General features: G+C 44.4%; 1 protein-coding gene across 1 annotated transcript; it reads left to right on the forward strand.

Annotated features, from left to right (window-relative positions):
- Positions 1 to 2,740: 2,740 nt before the first annotated feature.
- hmga2 (high mobility group AT-hook 2) lies at positions 2,741 to 10,938 on the forward strand. The gene is made up of 4 exons (XM_071917263.1): positions 2,741 to 2,848; positions 4,391 to 4,477; positions 9,995 to 10,070; positions 10,862 to 10,938. Exons 1-4 carry the CDS (start codon positions 2,741 to 2,743, stop codon positions 10,936 to 10,938), a joined length of 348 nt encoding a protein of 115 aa, XP_071773364.1.
- Positions 10,939 to 21,160: the final 10,222 nt, after the last annotated feature.

Genomic DNA, 21,160 nt, shown 5'->3' on the forward strand with positions numbered 1-21,160 from the left:
CTGATGTCACGGACACATCCCCCACCCCGGCCCTACGGCACATGGTGGCAGGCGGGCCTGACATCTGGACGGCTTCTTTTTTCTCCCAGCTTTCTATATTTAATTTGTTCATTTCCTCCGCCGAGAAGTGGGATGAGCATATAGGAGCAGAGGTAAAAGTCCAACCAGGAAGGGGGGAAAAGGCATGAAGGAGGGAGAGCAGGCAGGCAGGCAGGCAGGCAGGGGATGGGAACTACTACGACTCTACTATATTTAATTGGCTTACGGACACCGCCGTGGCGCAATGCCCTTAAAAAATCTGTTGGAATACAATGTAATCCGAGAGTCGATAGAAATAGAAATTCTTAAACAGTCTGAAGTGTTTGGCAGCAGGCCTCTCGCCGCCCCCCCCTGCACCATAAATGCATCACATATGTGCTGGTGCTTTGACAGAGCCCAGGAGGGAGCATCTCTGGGGGGGAAACAGTTAAACTGACATTGGGCAGCGAAGGGTCTGTGGTCAAACTCAGATCTTTTAGTGCGCTGCGGACAATTCCTCCTTCTATTTTGCCCAAAGCGCAACAGAGAACAGGGGAAAAATCTGCTTTTCAGACCGAGAATGCCTTTTGAAATACACATACCATTAGCTCTCAAAGAGGACTATGTCTATGTATGTGTTGAGATTGAACATTTTGAAAATGAAGAATGTGTGCAAAAAACGAGCTACAGGCTTATATCCAAACTGTTCCAACTGTAAGGCAAAGCTATTTTGGAAAAGTGCAAATTCTTAAATTCTAAGCTACAGAACGCATTCAGGTTAAAATGCAATAAAACGTTTTATTTCCTACTTTCGTCGAACTTAAACGTGCCCAGTAGAGGCCCGTGCATTAAACCACCCTGTAGGTAATGGATCTGTGCAGCCATTGATTGTATTGGTTTGATGCTGACGCCGCTCTGTCTGCAGGGGAGGGGTCTGCACAGAAAACCCTTCTTTGGGGGTCTGAGGGTTTTTTTTTTTTTATGAATGAACTGAATACCAACCACGAATTAATCACTCTCTCTCTCTCACAGTAAAGCAGCAATCTCTTCTCTTTGGAAGTTATGAAGGCTCTTTATTGTCGGGGGTCGAATAAAGTACAGGCAATAGCACTAAATAGATGTTTTATAAGCATTTTGATAACGCTATTTCTGTTGAATTCCCTACATGCGCTATACTTGCACACAAAGCCTAGAATGCGCCTAATATTCACTTTTCCTTCCAGTGCGGTGAGTGGAGAGCAGGCTGCAGGATCGTGGGAAAGGGCCTCCACGTAAAGCACTTTATTCTTTGTGTCTGTTGTTCTTGTGTAATTGATCTCACTCCACGTCCACGGCGGGACGCTTCAAAGACCCACGCTGCTGCTGCTGCTGCCGCTGCTTCCACAGCCGCAAACCGCCGGCAAGTTCCTATAGGAGAGGCGACTGCTCTTAACGGTTTAAAATGGCCATACCTTTTTCCATGCAATGCAAAATTAGACAGAAATAAAGAAACAAATAAAATAAAAATAAATACGTATATAGCCTACATAAATAAGATAACTACATAAATAAAATGTATGTTATTATTATTATTATTGTCATTATTATTGTTATATGTTATTATTATAAGATACAATTTCCACACAATGCCAAAAAAACAAAAAACAATCAAAAGTAAATTAATAATTAAACAAATAAATAAAATGTATGGCCATACTACTACTACTACTACTACTACTACTACTCATAATAATAATAATAATAATAATAATAATAATAATGTAATTCCCATTTCCATGCAATTCAAAAGACAAAAAAATCTGCAATATATATATATATATATATATATATAAAAACAATTCTTAGTATTAGTAGTAGCAGTAGTAGCCTATATGCTGGTTGACCATTCGAACTTAACATTTCGGACATGCTGTTTTATTCTCAACGCTGAGGCTGTTGTACCTCGAACATTAAGCGTACGGGCCTACGTCATATTTCACAGAGCTGAACTTTAATAGGTGTCTAGTGTCCGGGTGCGCCGCCGCCGCCGATTCCATTGAAACGTGTGAAAATGTGAGTTTAATTCATAAATGCGGCCTGCCACGCCTGGCCCGCAGCCAGCGCTCCGTCTCTCCTCTTGTTTTCTCTGGCTCTCCTCCAGCCCCCCCTCCACCCGTGTTATCCACCCACGGGAGAGGTGATTTTTTTTTTTTTTTTTTTTTTTTTTTTACCTCATCCTCATTCAGAGAGTAGAGCCTGGTTTTTTCGAGTGGGCTGTGGATGCAGTTTATTATGCCCACGCTTTTTTAAAGCCGATCCCGGTGCAGAAGCTCCCCCTGTCCCGCCTGCTCCCCGCATGGTCCTGCCTGGTGCTGCGGTGCACTGTTAGCCGGTGTCGACTCGGTGCTGCTCGGCGTCTGGAGCTCCGCTGTCCCCCCGCTCTGCCTTTTCATGCCCTGCAGCTCATTCAGCCCGACCGCAACTTCCAACTGATCATTGGCTTATTTTATCAGCTCAGCCTCCCCACCCACTGCCCGAGGAGAACTTTCTCAACACACAAGTGGACAATAGACCTGTAAAAAAAAGAAAAAAAGTACCATTTAAAAAATCTCCTCATCGGCTCCGGCTTTTTTTTTTTCTTCCTCCTTTTCTTTCTTCCATTTTTTTTTTCTGTGTTGAGTTCTCCTGTGTTTTTTTTTCTGTTTCTGCCCGGGAGAGCGGAGGAGCTGCAGCACCGGGAACCATGAGCGGACGCGGGGACGAGGCCGGGGAGAGCTCAGGCTCCCAGGAGCCCGCAGGGGCCCCGGAGCCCCAGAAGAGGAGGCCGGGGAGACCGAGGAAGCCCCAGAAAGTCAGTCTGAGTTTCTGTCTAATAGCCGAGGCTACCGTTGACTATATCCGCTTCGAGCGAGGGAAACATAGGCAGATGTTGTAGTAGACCAGGCAAGACCGAGATGCAGCGTTTATCCGCAGAATCTGTCACTTACAAACTGAGATGTGCTGCTTTTTAGCTGTTATATCCACTTTGTTTTGGTCGGAGTGTTGAGGTAGGCGAAAACTTGCGCAATGCCTGCAGGTCCTGAACTACTACTACTACTACTCATAGTCCGATCCTGCCGCTCTGCTTTACGCTCCTAAACTGCACAGAAAGACAATAATTCCGCTTTATAAACCAGCAGAATTAGATTTTTCTATTTGATAAGTCTCTATTTACATGGAAGAAGCGGTGCATTCCGCCTTTAACTTCTTCCTTATTGAAATCTATGCAGCACACGGAGCGTATAGACTCCCACAAAGCGCGATTCTACATCGAAAAACAACAATGCAAACATTTCACGTATTTGCATCGTTTTTTTTTTTACAACCGTCTCGCTGACTTTGATAATGTTTGCTGCCGCTTTGCTGGAAAATACTTGTGTGTGTGTGCACTGGGTGAGGAATGCGCCCTTCCACTGTGCTGGCTTCGGCCGATGAGTTTTAATTGACAACGTGAAAAAAGTAGTAGGGAGATGAATGTAATTTTTGCAGTTCTTGTTCAGTTCAGTTGAGTCAGACATGCCGTGACATCTGAGGGTTTTAAAGCGTTCATGTGGATGCGTTTAGAGATATGATTCATGGGTGAGTCACATTCACAACCAGAATTATTCACTGGCAAAAATGTAAACAGGCTTTACTGAAGCTATTGCCTCCATTAGTAACGTATAGAAACGGCACACTATAGCAGAATGTAATGAATTCTCAAAAAGGGAAGAAAAAGGAAAAATAGATTGGGATAATCTGTTTCATATCATGACAAAAACAGAGAAACAGTATAGTTTTTAACTAGAAATGAATAAAAAAAAACCTACTATACCTATTGGAACACATTATGAAGTGCTACCTCTCATGTATCTCAGAAACTCATGTACTACTGCATTTAGCAGTTTACACCGAAAAACGTGTATATCATTAGAAACTGGAAATATGCATGGCAAATTGCAAAGTCCAAAACGTTCAGTGTGATATTTCGAAGTACATAATCAGGCAGAATACTGAATTTAATTCCCTCTCATTCATCCTAGGGTGCACATGCACTCACACACACCACACACCACACACGCACACACACACACACACACACACACACACACACACACACACACACACACACACACACACACAACCTTTGTCCCTCTTTTGGTCTTGACTCATAAAGCAATGACCAAATGGGAGACCACCAGTAAATGAGCACATTGTTGAAAGGGACCCAGTCTTCTCAGAGAGTAGTGGCGCTTGGGTGGGTATAGTGGGGGGTGTTCAAAGAGGGGGGGTCCAAAGCTTTGTTTCCTGTCCTCAACGCCCATGTTCACGTTCACCCCCACCCCCCCCCCCCCCCACCCTCCCGCCTTTCCAGGAGCCCAGCGGAGAGCCTGTCCCCAAGCGACCGAGGGGCCGCCCCAAAGGAAGCAAGAACAAGGGCCCTTCCAAGGCAGCGCAGAAGGTGAGGAGCCCCCCAGCACCTGTAGAGTGATACAGACACACACACACACACACTGCGTCACACTGTTTCAAGTGACGGGAAGCTACTTCAACGCTGCTAAAACACTGTGGGCCAAATCAGCGGAGAAAGAAATTTGTTACTTTTATCAGTTGAGAGCTGTAATGTCGAAACCTAACATCGCCAATTTTGCCGGTATTTCTAATGTAACTGACACTATCACACATAAGTAGAGCGTATTTTAATACTTTTGGACCAAACTGATATATTGAAAATCCACTGCAAATGTTTAAAATACATCAAGTTGTTTTCCTCAATTTGAGAAATCCTTGACTTTTTGGAGATATGGCAGAATTTGCAGAGTTCCACAGACGAGGAATCGGAGAACTGACTCAATTTAAAGCTTAAAACGAATTTCCTCTAACTTCTAACTAACTAACGGCTCTAAGATGCGTTCAAACAAACGTGCACACACATGAATAGACACCAACACGCTGATGCATGTGTTCAGGTCCATATTGCTCTCATACATTTGTGCGCATTCAGACAGAGAGAGAGAGACAGAGAGAGAGAGAGAGAGAGAGGCAGAGAGCTGATGAATGATAACAGATTAAAGCGGCAAAGAAAAACTCCCCCCCGCCCCCCGATCTGGGGCGAAAAGCTTTTGGAAGTTCCCGTGCGATATCACGTGTGATATTTGGTTTATGATACGTCTTGGGAGAGGCAGGGGCAAGTCCCTGTGTCTTCATTCATTAGCCGGATTAAGCCGTGTTAGGGACGTGATGACAGCAGCCTTAGCGCTCCCCTGCCACCACCAACCACTGTAAACAATCCCGCCGCTTCTTTGAAAAGTGAACCACTCTGCTCTCCCCATAATCCGGCCTCATCTCATCTGGCATTGTTATGATAAACACTGGCGATATCAATCTTGTGAGATGAAAGGAGGCCTGGCTCGGCAGGCACCTTTAACATATACTCTTTACAAGTTCATTTCCCCCTCCCCGTATCCATCATGTCCGCAATCTCTGAGCGATGCCGCGGCAGCCCGTAATGCGAAACAGTCGCGCTCGCACACCTTGATGGGACTATCATCTATTTTGATATGCCATTCTGAAAATGAATGCAAAAAAAATCCCCCAAAACGTTTACACGATTCGCGAAAAATCTCGTAGCAAAGTGAAACTCCTCCTGCGTCTGCCATACTTAACCGGCCATCTGTCCTCAGCTCTGCAAGCCCCATCCTGCGCTACAAATCCATAAGGATGGCACAGACCAGTGGTTCTCAACCTGGGGTCCGGGGACCACCAATGGTCCTCGAGGGGGTTCCAGGGGGTCCCCAGCAAATGGATGAATTGTTAAACTTCAGCATTGTTTCATTTACAAGAAGTTAACACAATTAGAGAATGTAGAAGAATGACTGTTTTGGTCATAGCTTCACTGTTATCTCTCTACCTACAATACAGATAGTCATGGAATTCTGGACAAAATCATATCTAACAGTAAAAATATTCTCAGATTTGGGTCAGAGAGACAAAATCTCATCAAATGGGGGTCTGTGTCCCTAATGTGGACTAAATTAGGGGTCCTTGACGTAAAAAAGGTTGTGAATCACTGGGATAGACCGTATAGCTGTTGTCAGGTGAAAATCTCGTAACTCCAATCATGTTTGAGCTTAAATCGAAGGGTCCCATGGTCCACTGTGGGGTGAGAACGCTCTGCCACCCTTGGGCTTATGAAACCCTTTCAAAACCCATAAAATAAAGTGAAAAAGTTCCTGTAATAGTTCTTGAAAAGTTGACATTTTAGAGCTACGTGGTTTTCACCCGACAACAAATAATATCATTTGAAATTGTGATGGTCAAGTCTCATTTGTGATTACTACAGCAGAATAAAATTGAGCTAATATGATTCATTTTTCTGCCCCGCGATACGTATCGTGTATTTTTGTATCACGATATATTGAGTTCTGATATATCATCCCATCCCTAATGATATGTATCAATGGTCATAAATCCTTAGTTGAGTTGTAGATAAAATTGATAGAAGGAGTTAGCAGAAATCCCCTTGATTCAAAGTGGTTTGCTGGTTTAGAGTAAATCCGGATGCCGTATCCAGTTTGAGCAACAGATGGCACAGCCTTGAATAAGCCAATGGAAATATGTCAGCAGTTATCCGTGGTATTAAACTCAACCATCCCGGTCATTAACATTGCCATTATCACACAGCAATGCTGCCCAGATTAGTGTGATCATCCTTGACATAGCGCTATACTGATGACACACTGAAATGTTTTCCATCCGGTGTGTCAAAGTTGGAGACTCATACAGTGGTCCGGTCTCCCTCCACTAGCCCTGCATGACCAGTGTTGGCCTCACTCACTAGCCCTAACCTAGAATCTAGAATTAACCCTTACTTTAACCTAATCCTAATTCTAACCTTAACCTTAAACCCAAATCCTAATCCTAAACTTGAAGAAACGAGGACCGGTCAAAATCTCTAAAACTCAAACTGGTTCTCACAAGGATAGAAGGACAAGAACACACACACATACACACACACACACACACACACCCACACACACACACACACACACACACACACACACACAGCATATACATGCCTCGAGAATCCCCCTTCAGATCTCTGGGTATTTTACAGCCATTGCAGACGTGCTGCTTTGCTCTGCTCAGACATACAAACGCATTGATGATTAATTGAACAGGGTGTTGTCTTTCAGACCATTAAATCCCCCCATTAAAAATGCAGCATCCCAAACAGAGAACTGGGATTACAGTACACAGATTGGCTGGCGGGCGATGCGGCGCGTCGTTATAGAGACCTTATGATGTCACGATTGTATAATAGCCCAATGCATTTTTGTTTCCCACCTCAAAGAAATGGGAATCTGGAACATGGTGGATGTTTAGGATCAGGCAGAGATGTACTTATTCATATAGAATCTATGTATAATACTGTCATGATCAGGGATGTAGTGGTAAATACAAAGGTGGGTAAACTATGATCTTTAGGTGATGACAAACAACCACTAACGTTAATAAAAATCAGTTAAATTTAATGCATTTATGCGTTTTTTCCTCTTAAAGTCACAAGGAAATGGCATTTCGATGGCGTCTTGCTTCCGTGATTCAACGTATTTCCTGTTGGCTTGTTCAAAAATCTGTGATGGTATTATTGGTTGTAATTTTTATGTGTACTCACTTGTACGCTATGAGGTAATCACTCAAAATATGCTGTTTCCAGGAAGTAAAAGTAATGGGATTTTGATATAAAAACACAGAAAAGTTAATTTTGGGGAATTTATTGTTAAATAGGTGTATGTTATGATATAGAGGATTAGCTAAGAACGTGAAAAAGTCATTTTTCATTTCACCGTGACTTTAAATGACGCTTTGTGCCAGCCTAAAAAAGGTGGTAAACTCCTTTCCTGCATTTAAAAAGATGGGTAAAGTGAGTTTCGGTGGAGGTGGGTTTACCCTCTACTACATCCCTGGTCATGATAGGTCGACCGAGCGCTCCGCCGTGGCTGTGAGGTCAATAACAGAGAGGTCAGAGGTCACTGAGCTGGGCATGCAGACTGGACAGAGAGGAGCAGTGACATCATGGTGCACCTGATGCCTTGGTCTCCTTTGGTGGGGCAGCCCGAAGGTGTCCGATCACACTATTAGCCCAGACAAATCTGATATGCGCGTCAGCTTTTTAGTGCATCATCTCCCCACATGCTGACCTCTCAAGATGCATCACTTTGTTGTTTTGATCTGATAATTTAGCAATCTGCCAGATAATGTAATAAAATGTATAGGTTGAAAATGTAATGAAACCTCAGATAATGCAATAACATGCAATGCAATAATTAGCAATTACCTTTAATCGATGATGTAATAACAGTATTGAATAATGATATAATCATAACTGGAGTTATAAATGTGATTATTGCATCATCAGTTACAAATGTGTACTTTATAAAGTAATAATCACCGGTTAATACAGTAAAATAATCAATTAATGATAATGTTGTTGCATTATCTGGCAATTTATCACATTAACATTACTTTAAGTTTTATTACAAGGGACATTTTATCACATTTTGGCAAGTTATTACATTAACACTAGTGATGCTTTGGTAGGATGGGTGTACTGTAGGGTTACAGGTGAAGAAATGCATTTGGAAGTTGACAGTTTAGAGAGCAGGTCATGTGGTGTGTGAGAGAATGAGTGTGGACGCTTCTGAGCAGTCAGCAGTGATGCATGTTCCTTAAAACCTGCCCGAGGCGAGTGTATCTCACGTCTGCGTGCACGCTCCACCTGCCGCCATGTGACCGTGACTCGGTGGCTTGTGTTCGGCGTCGGGGTGACAAAGGAGCCGGTGTTGTTTACTGAGCCAAATAGCTCCAGCAAACCACACTGACCCCCCCTGCCTGGCCCCACCCCCACCCCCACCCCTACCTCTGATACCTGCCTTTTTGCTGGTCATCGTCTGCAAAATTCATAGCAGTCTAGCAATTTGGGTACGGTTTCACCTGGCTCCCTGCCGACTAGAGCCTCGGAGTCTGGATACTGCTTAATATCCGATGAATTATTGAGGCTCGTCTTGTCTCGTTAATTGTGGCTGACTGCAGAGCCGGGGCTCCTTCTCCTGGCTCTGGCGGCGTCCAATCTCTCTCCCACTTCCCACAAATGTCAAATTATTTTGCTGTCTCGCGATCAGATAAGAGAGGTAATTCTTCCCCCGCCCCCACCCCCACCCCGACAAGCCAAAAGCCCGGGGCATTCCGGCTGCAGGTATCCATTTCACAACACGAAGGGAATGCTCGGTAAATATACTTCCAGCTTTGAAATGCTAACTTCGTCAGCCTGGCTGGCCCTTTGTGACTGAGCAGAAAGGTATTTGGCACTTCTCATCAAAACACAGATGAACAGCCAATGCTATTGTGCTCCGCGCATCGTGGCGGGGTTAAGACTTCTCCTAAATCTCTCACACTCCTCTTTAAATCACAAGAACAATTGCTGCAGCCTGTCACTGAGCGGACACGGAGAGCTGAATGTGCTCAACGTGATACGGCCTCCATAACTGTCAGTCAAGCTTCTTATCTGTCAGGTGACTCCATCGATAGCGCTCCACTCATTTCCACTTGAATAGCATAAAATTCGACGGGTGAAATATTACTCTCTGCTAAGCAGACTAACTTTTGTTGTGCTGTAATGGAGATTTGTTGCGAGTGGGGGGGTTGATGGAGAGTCTGAGGTGTAGCGACAACAGGGGAAATCCCACACATGCTACTGATACAATACCGATGTAAAATATAGCCTTAGAGATAGAAATGTATGCATGAGTATTGTTTTTTTCCCCTGCCACTACTGCTTAAATATCTGACAATCTGATTCATTTGGACTTTTAACCTTTGCTGCCCGTGTTTTTGATATAAAACTTTGACTCTGACTTCAGGATAACGAATGATCTAATTGCACGACTCCTAATTTACGTTGACATCTGCTCCACAGAAAGCCGAGGCCACCGGGGAGAAAAGACCCAGGGGGCGACCCAGGAAATGGGTAAGTTTACTTCGCTTTACCATCTGTAGAAGAAGAAGAAGAGAGTGTATTTCTGCTGCAGTGGAAGAGTGGAACGCACTCTTGTACATGCAACTCTAGAAGGGGCCGCTAATAAACTGCTGTGCCAGTTCATGAGGATCTATTTGTGGTGGGCAGTCACAAATAAATCTGCATAGGAAACCCTGTCAGTGGAAAAGAAACACTTCAGCAAGTTATTGTCCGACTTGTTTCATGACTTCCAGAAGCATTTTGTTACACTAAGAATTGCCCCAGTGGCCCTCAAAATGTCAAATTTTGCGGCCATTTCTTATGTTATTCGCTTTGATTATGCGGTTTGAATCCATTCAAACGTCCTCGCCGCTTGGTTGTTGTTGTTGTGTGTGTGTGTGTGTGTGTGTTCAGGGAGATCTCCAAAAATGTTTGCGTTATCAGTCAAAGAAAATGTTTACTCCCCGCGCTGACTGCAGGAATACTTAAATAATTCCTCCGACAGCTCGAAGGCCCTCAGTGTTTATCGGCTCCGAAAGTAACGGGCTGATTGATGGCACGGGGGAAAAGCGGCAGGCAGCTCGAAGTGCCACCAGGAAGGGTGAGGAAAGATGCGGGGAATGTGAACTTTCTCCCGCATATATCATGTCTGCATTTTTATGTCGAGGGGGGGCGGAGAGAAGCGAGGGCCTACAAGCACAGACTTGGAGAGTCATAAAGTGTGTATTTTATATCCCATTTTCATGTCCCCGGAAAGGATGGTATGTTTTCCAGGAATCTGCTGTTTGCATATTTCCTATGTTCTACCTCGTCCGCGCTCTTCCCCAGTGCCGCTGAGGCTTATCGGCTCCACGCGGTGGCTTAAAGATCTATTTGAAGAAAACCGACTGCTTGCCTCGGTGTGATTTGAGTCGTACATGCAAATGCTAACCTCTCCGGCCTCCTTCAGGCGCGCATGCCGCAGCTTCCAGCGTGCAGGACAACACTGCGTGCATTGTCTGAAGTATTACGTTTTCACATACTTCTTAGTCAGTAGCATGCAGTGGGCATGTTCGGGACTTTGGCTGGAATTTGCCTTTGTAAATTCCAGTAAGATAGGCCGTGAAGAGAGGAAGCGTTTATACTGTATATCAGCCAGCTATTGTGATCTGGCTTGACAGCTGAGCTGTCAGAGCGGCGGCGGTGGCAGCGGCGGCGAACGAGTCAGTTTCTCAACTCCAGCTCCAGGCAGCCGCTGAACCCTTGGACTGAGCTGATAAAAACAGTTCAGGTTTATTGCAATATTTCCTTTGTAGTGCTGCCTGCCGGTGCCTGCAAGTCCCAGGTACACACACCTACACAGCAACATCCACCCACACGGCGGCCTCGATTGCTTTATGTCAATCCTACTGGCAGGACTACAGACGGAGCCGCACAGCAAACTAGTCTGTTTTGTACTGTAGATTGTATACCTTTCCTGACTGCTATAGGGCATACGGTGACACCCACATGACAATCAAAGGTGGTTTGAACTATTTGTGCAGTGTGTGGACATGAATCTGTTCTGTCTGTTCTGTCTATAGCAGTGGAAATTCACTTATGTGCTTCAAATTCGGCAGTGTTTTGGATTAGGAATTTATTGAAAACGTTAAAGAGCAGCAGTATTACTAATTGTTACTAATTCAGCTTCACTTTAATTGAAAATGAAACGAGTGTTTTTAAGGGAGCAATCAAACAGGTGTGTGATGAACTTTTAACGCACTGAGTTCATTACCGCTGCAGCATTCTGTTGCAGTTGCAGTGGCATTGTGTTGCTATGCAGGTGTTGCATGCATTGGATTTATTCTGTTGATGTGTTGATAATGCACGCGTAAACTAAAGCCATGGTGGCGATGGTGAAAACGTTTCCTCGATGAGTCAAAGTTGCAAAGAAAGTTTATGATGTAGCACGATAATCAATAACCACGTCTGATCAGTTTTACCTCGATACCACAAGCCTTGCATTGAACTTGCAACACAGTTTGCAGCAACACAAATACATTACGGATGAACGTGATTCCAGTGTAAGAGAGTGCTGTTTGTGCAGATGTGTACCAGCTATCCAGAGGATATAACACACAGTAAGAACTGCTCATTAACTCACGGGCCGCTGTCACCGGCAGAGGACCAAGCTTTTTTTTTTTTAATGAATGGACTCAGGGAGCACGCCTTTCCGAAGCCCTTCCTCATGTATGAGAGACTTTGTGTGGCTTTGTGAAAGCCGGGGTTATGATCTGTTTGGTAGCTTTAGTGTGTCACAGATGAAATGGCATGGCCCAGAGGTCTTTCTGCCACATGGCCACTCCATACATACAGGGTGGACTTGTCACGGGCCTCGTCGTTTCTATCCAGAATAAACAAGTCGGCTTTCTTCATTCAGCTACTGCTCGCTCTCCTGGAACTAATTATGGCTACAAGGGGCTGCTGGAATGTTTTTCTTTGCCTCACCCCCCCTAAATGGATAATAGGAAAAGGTGGCCATGGCCACCAGGAGGGAAAGAAAGAAGTGTTTAACCATATCTGTCCCACAGGGAACTGGGAGAGTGGAGGTCTGTGGAGTCTGGCCAGAGGTTCAGGAGGCTGGGTGGAAAATCTGGACGCCACCCTAGGGCATTGATGTTTGGTGCCTTGGTACAACCAAGACTTCTAACCAGCATCAAGGGAATACTTTCTCCTCCCTGTCCTATGATGGAGCTCAGCGGAATCTCGATTGGTTTACCTGCTTTTACCTCGCGATCTCAAAAGAAATTTCAGAAGTCTTATGTAGACAGATTTGTCCTTTACTTTCCCTCTGAATCCTGTGATGAGCGTTACAGTGCTAGTGTACTCTTACAACAGCATGAATGGTGAATTACTGATTTGTTGTGATTACTTTTGTCCTAGTCGAATCCTCCTAAACGGCCAGCGAAGTCTTTCAGGAAAGCCATTCATCTGACTTTGCCTGCCGCTTTTGACACCTTACCTACTTGGCAAGGCCAGCCTTTAGTCAGGTAGTTGTGCTCCATTGTGTGAATCCAGCCCAGACCGATAAGAGCGAGGAGGATTTATTTTCTGCCAGAGACCTTGACTTAGTGGATAGGGAGAGGCTTGTTGACAGAACAGGGAGAGATGATTTGCTTTCTCCGCCAGCTCTTCCCCTCCGATGTCCTCTCCTGCAAAATATTGTTGGGTTCAGGTTCGTCTCGCACGCAGCGCTTACACTGACCGAAAGGTCTGATGAAAACGTTCCCAGGCGAAACCCAGACGAGAGAGGGTGTCGATAGCTGATAGCTGTTTTTTTTTTTTTTATCAGCCTCGTGGTATAATAAAGTTTAATTTACACGTTCAAAGCAGATGTGCTTCTGATCTTGCACTTTGGTTCTTTGAGCAAACAAGAAACATCCAAATGTTGCTCATCATCCCACAACACTTGTATGCACTAGGGATGGGACGATATATGCAAATTCAATATATCGCGATACAAAAATGTGACAATATGTATCGTGGGGCAGAAAAATGAAACGCGATATTAGCTCCATTTTATTCTGCTGTAGTAATCACAAATGAGACTGCTTGACCATCACAATTTCACAAGCTCTCTATCCAAATTATATTATTTGCACTTTGTAATGACATTTTTAAATTGTTGTTTACATTCTAGCGGGTCATTTGTGTCTCAGAAATAAACATAATTCTGCACAGTCAGACTTTGTTGTCATTGAACTTTTATTTATTACATCGTATCGTGGTTGCATTGAATCTTGAACCTCATATTGCGTATCGGGAGATAAACAGATGGTCCGATCCCTAGTATGCACTAAAGTGGCTGTTCTTTAATATAAGTAGAACAGTAAAAGGAAAAGCCATATAGTCTCGGTTTATGTGTATGTAGTGCATCTGCATCGGAAGGTGTTGAGTCACTTTTCATTCGGCGGAGTGTCGCTCTGCCTGGGGTTTCCATCCACGTCATGTACATCCTCCCTGCTTCCCCTCCTCCCCTAGCCCCGCGGTCTTGCGGCCACACAGCTGGCAGGAACTGCCAAGGTTAGTCTGACCAGACCGATCCAGGGTCAGTCCCTCATCAGCATGTCTGCCTGCTCCTCTGCACCGTTTGGCTGCGGCCTCTGTCTTCTCTATGCAGGTGGTGAGATGGACAGGCGGGCCTCTGCCAAGCCGACCAGCTTCCCCTGTTGGTAAAAGCGGGAGGGGGTGGGGGGGTGGAGGGGGGAGGGAATCTCTGATCTCCAATAGATCGCATTAATCACTTGTGCAAAGCAGTTCCCCTTTTATGCTGCCAACTGGCTGGTGTCCATTGGATTTTATGTGTTTGATTCCTCTGCAGGCAAGTGAAACTCTTTTTCCTTGTGCGCAGCCCCATTACAGTCAAGCTTTGGCTTTCTCACCATTTGGCCGCTTATGAGACAGGCCTGCCTACGGGTTGTCATGGCAATAAATAGTGACAATGGTAAAAACAAAAGATTTATTTACAACTGTATATCCTATTGAAGTTACTCTGGCAAGGAAACGCCGCAGTAAGACTACAAAGACAAAGATGATTAGTTGGTGTAGAGCGCTGCTCTGACAAGCAGGAGTTGCACCGTCCGGACTTGTATAGAATAGACTCGAAGGGGGAGAAAATATTATTCAGCATCGTTCCCTTCAGCGTTTGTGGTTTGCTTCCCTTTCCACCGGTCAGCCGGCTCCTCTCGCTCTCCCAGATTTGGAAGCCAAACTGCTCAGCTGCCCTTGAGCTGTCCTGCTGCCTTCCACACAGCTGCCTCTTTGTGTTTTCGCCTCTCTGCAGCCACATCCGAGGCAACTCACACCCAGGACACACTCATACCCATCTCCCCTTTCTGTGCCCACGCAAAAACCTCAGCCCGGCCCTCGCCGGTGTTAAATGGAGGCTACTGTGAAACTAACACCCGCCGCCGTGACCCGGCCCCTCCGCACTTAAATGTGCGGAAATGACTAAGTGAATGGGCGAGGATGCACAAGTGCCGGGGCATGAGTGTGTGTCGGTGGTGGTGGTGGTGGTGGGTGGGTGGGGGTTGATGTAGTGCGGAGGGGGAGAGGAAGTACTCCCATCTCATACAAGGCTTTGCTGCTCTTGGCTCCGGGTCAGACACCGAAGGCAGGTGCCAGGGAGTCGAATCAGAGAGTGGGGAAACAGAGAGGGGAGGAAAGTCTGGCAGAGGTGATGAGCAGCACGATTGGGAGTTCGTCCAGCGGCTTTGAAAAAGTAGCGGGGAGGCCTGGAAACCCCTCCGACAGTGCCAGAGTGTGAAAAGTTCTCCCTTTTTGAATGTGTGCGTATGTAAGGCAGGGGTAATGGGGGTATTGTGATGGGAATTCGGTGTCAGACATTAAAAAGCTTTTTATAGCCTCGGCATGCCTCGCAGAGAAAATATTGAACTTGGCCTCCGAGGTTCTCCGGGCAAGAGATCCTCTGGCAGCATTTGTCTCCAGTGTGAGTCAGTGGATGAATCAGTGCCGCAACAACCACTACCTCAGTTTGGTATCATATGAAGCCTCATTTGCAAAAAGAAAGATGAATGCGAGCTCAGTACATAACAGAACTTAAAGTGGTAATCCGTGAGTTACTCCTTTTTGAAATTTTGCCTCCGTCTTTGGTGCTAAGCGCTCATTGTTGTGGTGTTTCTGCACTGGACTTTCCAGAGATCACCTGTCAATCAAACAGTGTGGGCGGTACTGTGACTTCTTCTTCTTCTTCTTCTTCTTTAATGGCAAATTACCTCCTCACCGGGGTATCATCGCCACCAACTGTTGATTTAAGATTTAAATTAAATCCTGTAGATGTAACCAGCTTGTTGCAAATATTTGAAGATATGATTATCGATGACATTTCATCGTCATGATAAAAAACTGATACGAAGTTGAAGTCCTTAATCCCGTTCTGTTCCAGTTTTTGACGTAGTATGGGCATTCAAATATGACATGTTCTATTGTTTCCTTCTGATGGCATTGATGTGACGTATTTTTCCTTGAATTTCCTGTTGATGAAGTTTGAGTTTATAATGTAAATGCTTTCAGGAACTGGCTAAAGGCTCAATCACTATTGCAATTTATGTATTTATGTGAAAATGTTGCTTACTTTACAAAAGGGCCTCTAGTTCTGCTGTGCACTGAAAGCTCAGTACCATTTAGAATGGCTCATTCCTTTAGCTGGGGAGCGCGTAAATTCTTGCTGTTAAAAATACACATGCATTCTTATGCACATGACTCAAGAATGTAAATATGTTCTTGTGGCAAGACATCTCAGATCAGTAATTCTTACACTGAGGCTGTAATGACTAACATAAGTTGCAGTGACTTTTTGGATTTTTGTTTCAGCCTTGCAAGTATGCACTGCTGTGTACTTAGTGTGCTTGGAGGTTGGTGCTACACCGTCCTTCTGATCCTTCCCCAGGCTATCTGTAAGAGAGGGAGAAAGAGAGACAGACTGAAAGGGGTTTGGGGGTGGGGGGTGGGTGGGGGGTAGCTTTGCCTCATTCCCTACATTCTCAACCCCCCAGCCTCCCGCTCCCCTCAGCCAGTTCTTAGGCTGCGAGGCTGAATCCCCCCCCCCCCCCAACCAGGGGCGTCCGTTCAGACAGGGACTCCTGCAAACACCAGGAGGTTTTCTGGGACCACAGCGGATTTCCACAGGTCACCTCTGTGGTCCCCCCACTGCCCCCCCCCCCCCCCCTTTTTTTTTCCTGCTGCAGCCTCTGGAAGAGCTTTAATCATTTCGCTCTGAGCCTTCAGCTACAACAGCGGTGCCGCTCGTTACTCCGGAGATGAGGATGTAGAAAGCGGTGGAGGAGTTCATAGCTGCCAGAGAGGGGAGAGAACATTCTCTTCAACACATGTCGCTTAGTAGGTGCTAGAAGGGAAACTTGCTCAATAGTCAAAATATACATTGCCTTACAATAATAATCAGCAACATTTTCATATAAATAAATGTCTGTTTTTCTACTGTCTATCACCAATTGATATAACAATAGTGATTCAACCTATGGCCAGTTCATGAAAGCTTTTACATTCGCTGTAATAAGCACCCGGTGTTGTGTAGGTCTTCCTGGAAAAATCCTCTGGCGCACAGGAAGTGATGCGTTTTACATTTCCAGTTTGAAATAAATAGAAGAAGAACTGGGTAGTCAGCATGAGCAGTGATAGCCACCATGGATGAACAGACAAAGAAAAGAGCGCCACCTACAGAAACACAGACTTCATCAACAGAATATCCAAGCCCCGCCCACACTGTTTGATTGACAGGTGATCTCTGATTACCACTTCAGGATTACCAGTTTAAATAGTACTATATTAACTTTCCTGTAGTATGAGACAAGATGTGAAGTGTGATGTGCTGCATGTTTCTTTAAATGGAAACAATTGGAAACAAGTAGACATTAAAACTTCAGAACTACAAATGATCATATGCATTTGTAGTTTTTTGTTATTATACCCATATATGTTCCTAACTACTTTGGAATTTTTTTTGAGGATTTTTTTCAATTTCACACTCACCTGTGGAAGACACATTCACATGTGCGCTGTCATTTTGCCACAGTGAACTGCCATGATGAATTTGTGCAAAGATCAAATTCACATGAATTGATATCAGTCTAAAAACAGGACCAGACTAATAAAGACCACTAGCAAACAAATGCAGTCTGGGCTTCTGTGGGTAAATTAGAAACGAAGAAGCAGAGTTCCTCTTACCAAAATATCTCCAAACACCTAAAAGTAAAGCAGTTGTAGTAGAGTTGGAGTAGGAGAGGACTTCTAGTGCAGACAGTAAAATCAAAGAGAGCAACTCTCAGCAGTGCTTACTGTTTGTTTTACACAGGAAACTACAAAGCTGGCCTGTGGCGTCCTGGTTGTGTGTGCATCTGATGGCTTGGCTTTTTTTTCCTCTCTCTTCCTTTTTCACAATGCAGCTCTTTCAAATTCCTAAAATAGATATGGACATTTGTGTCATTAGAGTATTTCTGCTGCTACTATTATGAGGCAGGAAGTGAGCTGTTCCAGGCAAGACAGGTTAATCCATAACATCTGCAACGCTCTGTTAGAACGAGGCAGAGCTGAGTGCCATGCATGGATTCCTTCTTATTTCAAAGCAGCCATGCATGCATGCTCTGAAACAGCCACGGATGCATTTGCAACAAATGGTTGCGAGGCACTAAAGTTGCACACATTGTACATGAGTAATTCCACTTGAATTAGCTTCGATTAAAACAAAAAAAGCAAAACTTATTTATTTATCCAATGATTTTTTTTTTGTTTTTGTTTTAAATCTAATAAACAGAACAGGAAACAGTTGTGCCAGTTGTGAGTTGTGGCTACCAGCTTACTCAAAAGGGCCCAGTGTGCTGTATAAAGCAAAAACAAGAACAATAATTCCAACACTTGAACAACCAAGCCTCCAAAATCTGAATGGAAGAAACTAAAAGCTGAAATATTGCATCGCCCCCCCCCCCTTTTTTTTTTTTTTTTACTTTTCTTCCTTTTCCCCTTTGAGAAACTCTGGGAACTGATTTCACTTCAAACAGCGGAGGCTCCTAAACGGAGCCGATCCAATTTGTCTGCGCCTTTCTTTCCTTCCAGAGCACCCCCCAAAAACCTCCCAACAAAAGGCTGCTTGTCCTGCCAGGAATTTTCCACATTCCTCGCAGCGGCAGACATTTTTCTCCTCTACAAAGGGCCCTTCGGCAAATTCCCCCTAATCGCAGGGTTTAGTTGGGCCCTGATAGGTGCCATTCATAACTCTTTTTGGTGGTGGTGGGGGGGTGGTTGGTCCAGGGCTAAAGGGGGGTGGGGTGGGGGATTGGGCAGTGGACAGGGTGGGAGAGGGGTGACTTCCACCAGGAATCTTTTCAGGATCGACTGAAACAGTGGAGACGTTTCAGGTAGATCACAAAGCCGGTGCTGCTGGCTTCAAGATCGTTTCTATCGGTTTATTTCCACCAATTCTACCTGCAGCAGTGGAAAAGCGGTACTCAAATCCTTTGCTTAAGTAAAAGTAGCAAGACCATAATGGAAAAATGCTGCATTAAATGTAAAAGTTCTGCATTCAAAAGTTTATTTCAGTGAAAGCATAAAAGTATGAGCAGTAAAATGTACTTAAGTATCAAAAGTAAAAGTCCTCATTCTTTCAGAGTGTTAAATTATTGAAGCATTAACCTGTAAGAAGTATTTTAATGTTGTCGGTCTAACTGCTGGAGGGAAAGTAGAAAGTCTCACAAAATGGAAATACTCAAGTAAAGTGCCACGAACTCAAAATTGTACACAAAAAGTACAGTACTTGAGTAAATGTACTTAATGTACTGTTACTTTCCACCTCTGCTGAACACAACATGTGGCCTTTTTAGGTAGTTTGCATTGGTCAAATGAATGTTTGCTGTTGTGAATTGTTTTCTTCTGCGTGTTTTCTGAGGTTAAGCAGTGATTAATCAAGTCAAGAGAAGTAATGGATTGGATTCAGATAGGCTGTAAGCTTCTTCCTGTGTTGGTGCTTGTGCCTAAAGATCATAATTTCTCCATCCAAATGTCTGTAAACCTTCCACATACAGTTGCTCTGATTTGGAAAGAAAAAAACATGATGCAAGCAGGCATTGTCAGCAAAATGTTAAGACCTGCGTGTTGGAACAAGGGAAAGTGTCTGATGTGGAGACACCCAGACAACAACAGGCCGTGGAAAAGCTGTAATCAGACTCTTCCACAGAAGACGACGTGACAGTGACTCCCGAGGTGTTGCCCGATTCCAGATCATGTTTAATAATCCCTCCCTTTTTTTTTTCTTTTTTTGAGCTGCAAACCTGGTCGACCGCTCGCGTATGGAAGTGGCCCGCGGGGTCAAGTTTAACGACGAAGGGGGGAGCGGAGCCTTGTTGGTCCGCGGGGTCAGGAGCAAGGTCGCAGCCGTTACCACCGGCCCCCAGCAACTCCAGCAGATTTATTTTCTTGTTACTTCCACAAAATTGGGTCTCCCAAGAGCTGTAAAAGTAACAGTTAAAAAAGAGAAGGAGGAAAAAAAGGGAAAAGTGTGTACAATTTTGCCGTTGGTAGGGGGCGGGAGGTGCTGATAGGGCGGTGTGAGGGAGTGGAGATGCGACAAAAAACACTAGGTGGACTCAGGTGTGGCTTCATTAGCATAATACTAAACGATTGGTGTGGAGTAAATGCGTGTTGTCCAATCAGGAAGCTGTTCACACCAAAGATGAAGTCAAGGGGGATTACACACTACCTCATTCATTTTCATTTTCCCATTCGTCCAGAACAGTTCACTGTAAATACAAAATAGGTGTTCTACTGTTTTTTTTAGACTTCTTTGACTTAATTCATAATTGCATACTTATTTGGATTGATCCAGGCATGTTGCCATTTTATACCATTATACATGAGATTTATTCCTCCAAATACAATTGTATAACAACTTAACAACTGTGGAGCAAGTGGAGTTGGTAATCATACTGATGTAAACTATCTAGTGGATGTTATTAAATGTAACTCCTCTTCTGGTTCGTTCTCTTTTTCTTCGCCCTTGAGCTGAACTCCCATTGGCTGGATCTCTGTCTTGGTGAGCCTTGCACGCTTGGTCAGATTATCCTTTAGAGTGAATGGGTTGAAGATTCCCGACGCCTCCAGACCAGTCAGACTAGTCGTTTAGTCTCAACTGCTCTTGTCGGGCAACATTTGAAGAGTCTGGTAGTGTGACCTGGGCCATGTCAGAATTAGGTTTGGGCCCATGACATCAGCTATGCTATCATCTATTTGGTTTCCATGTACCCACTCTCATAGAACTGCTTTTATGTAATGACTCTGACCTCCTTTTTATATGTTGCTGTTGTATTCCTTGTTTTGCTTGGTTTTACTGTTGATTTTAGCTTAGTTGTTCACTCCTTTGTGAAGCACTTTGTATTACTAGGGGTTTGAGCACGTGTTCAACAAATATGTGTGCAAAAACACTTTAAAATTGTCCAATAGGGAGCGCCACAATTTCGAATCATTTATTTCTCACAACCAAATTTACCAAATCTCATGAAATTTTCTCCACATATTGAGTGGACAGGTAATAATAAAAAAACAAAATTTGGGGCAAATTACTTCCTATGACATTTTATCTTA

Source organism: Centroberyx gerrardi, chromosome 24 (genome assembly GCF_048128805.1).
Source record: "Centroberyx gerrardi isolate f3 chromosome 24, fCenGer3.hap1.cur.20231027, whole genome shotgun sequence".
NCBI classification, from domain to species: Eukaryota; Metazoa; Chordata; class Actinopteri; order Beryciformes; family Berycidae; genus Centroberyx; species Centroberyx gerrardi.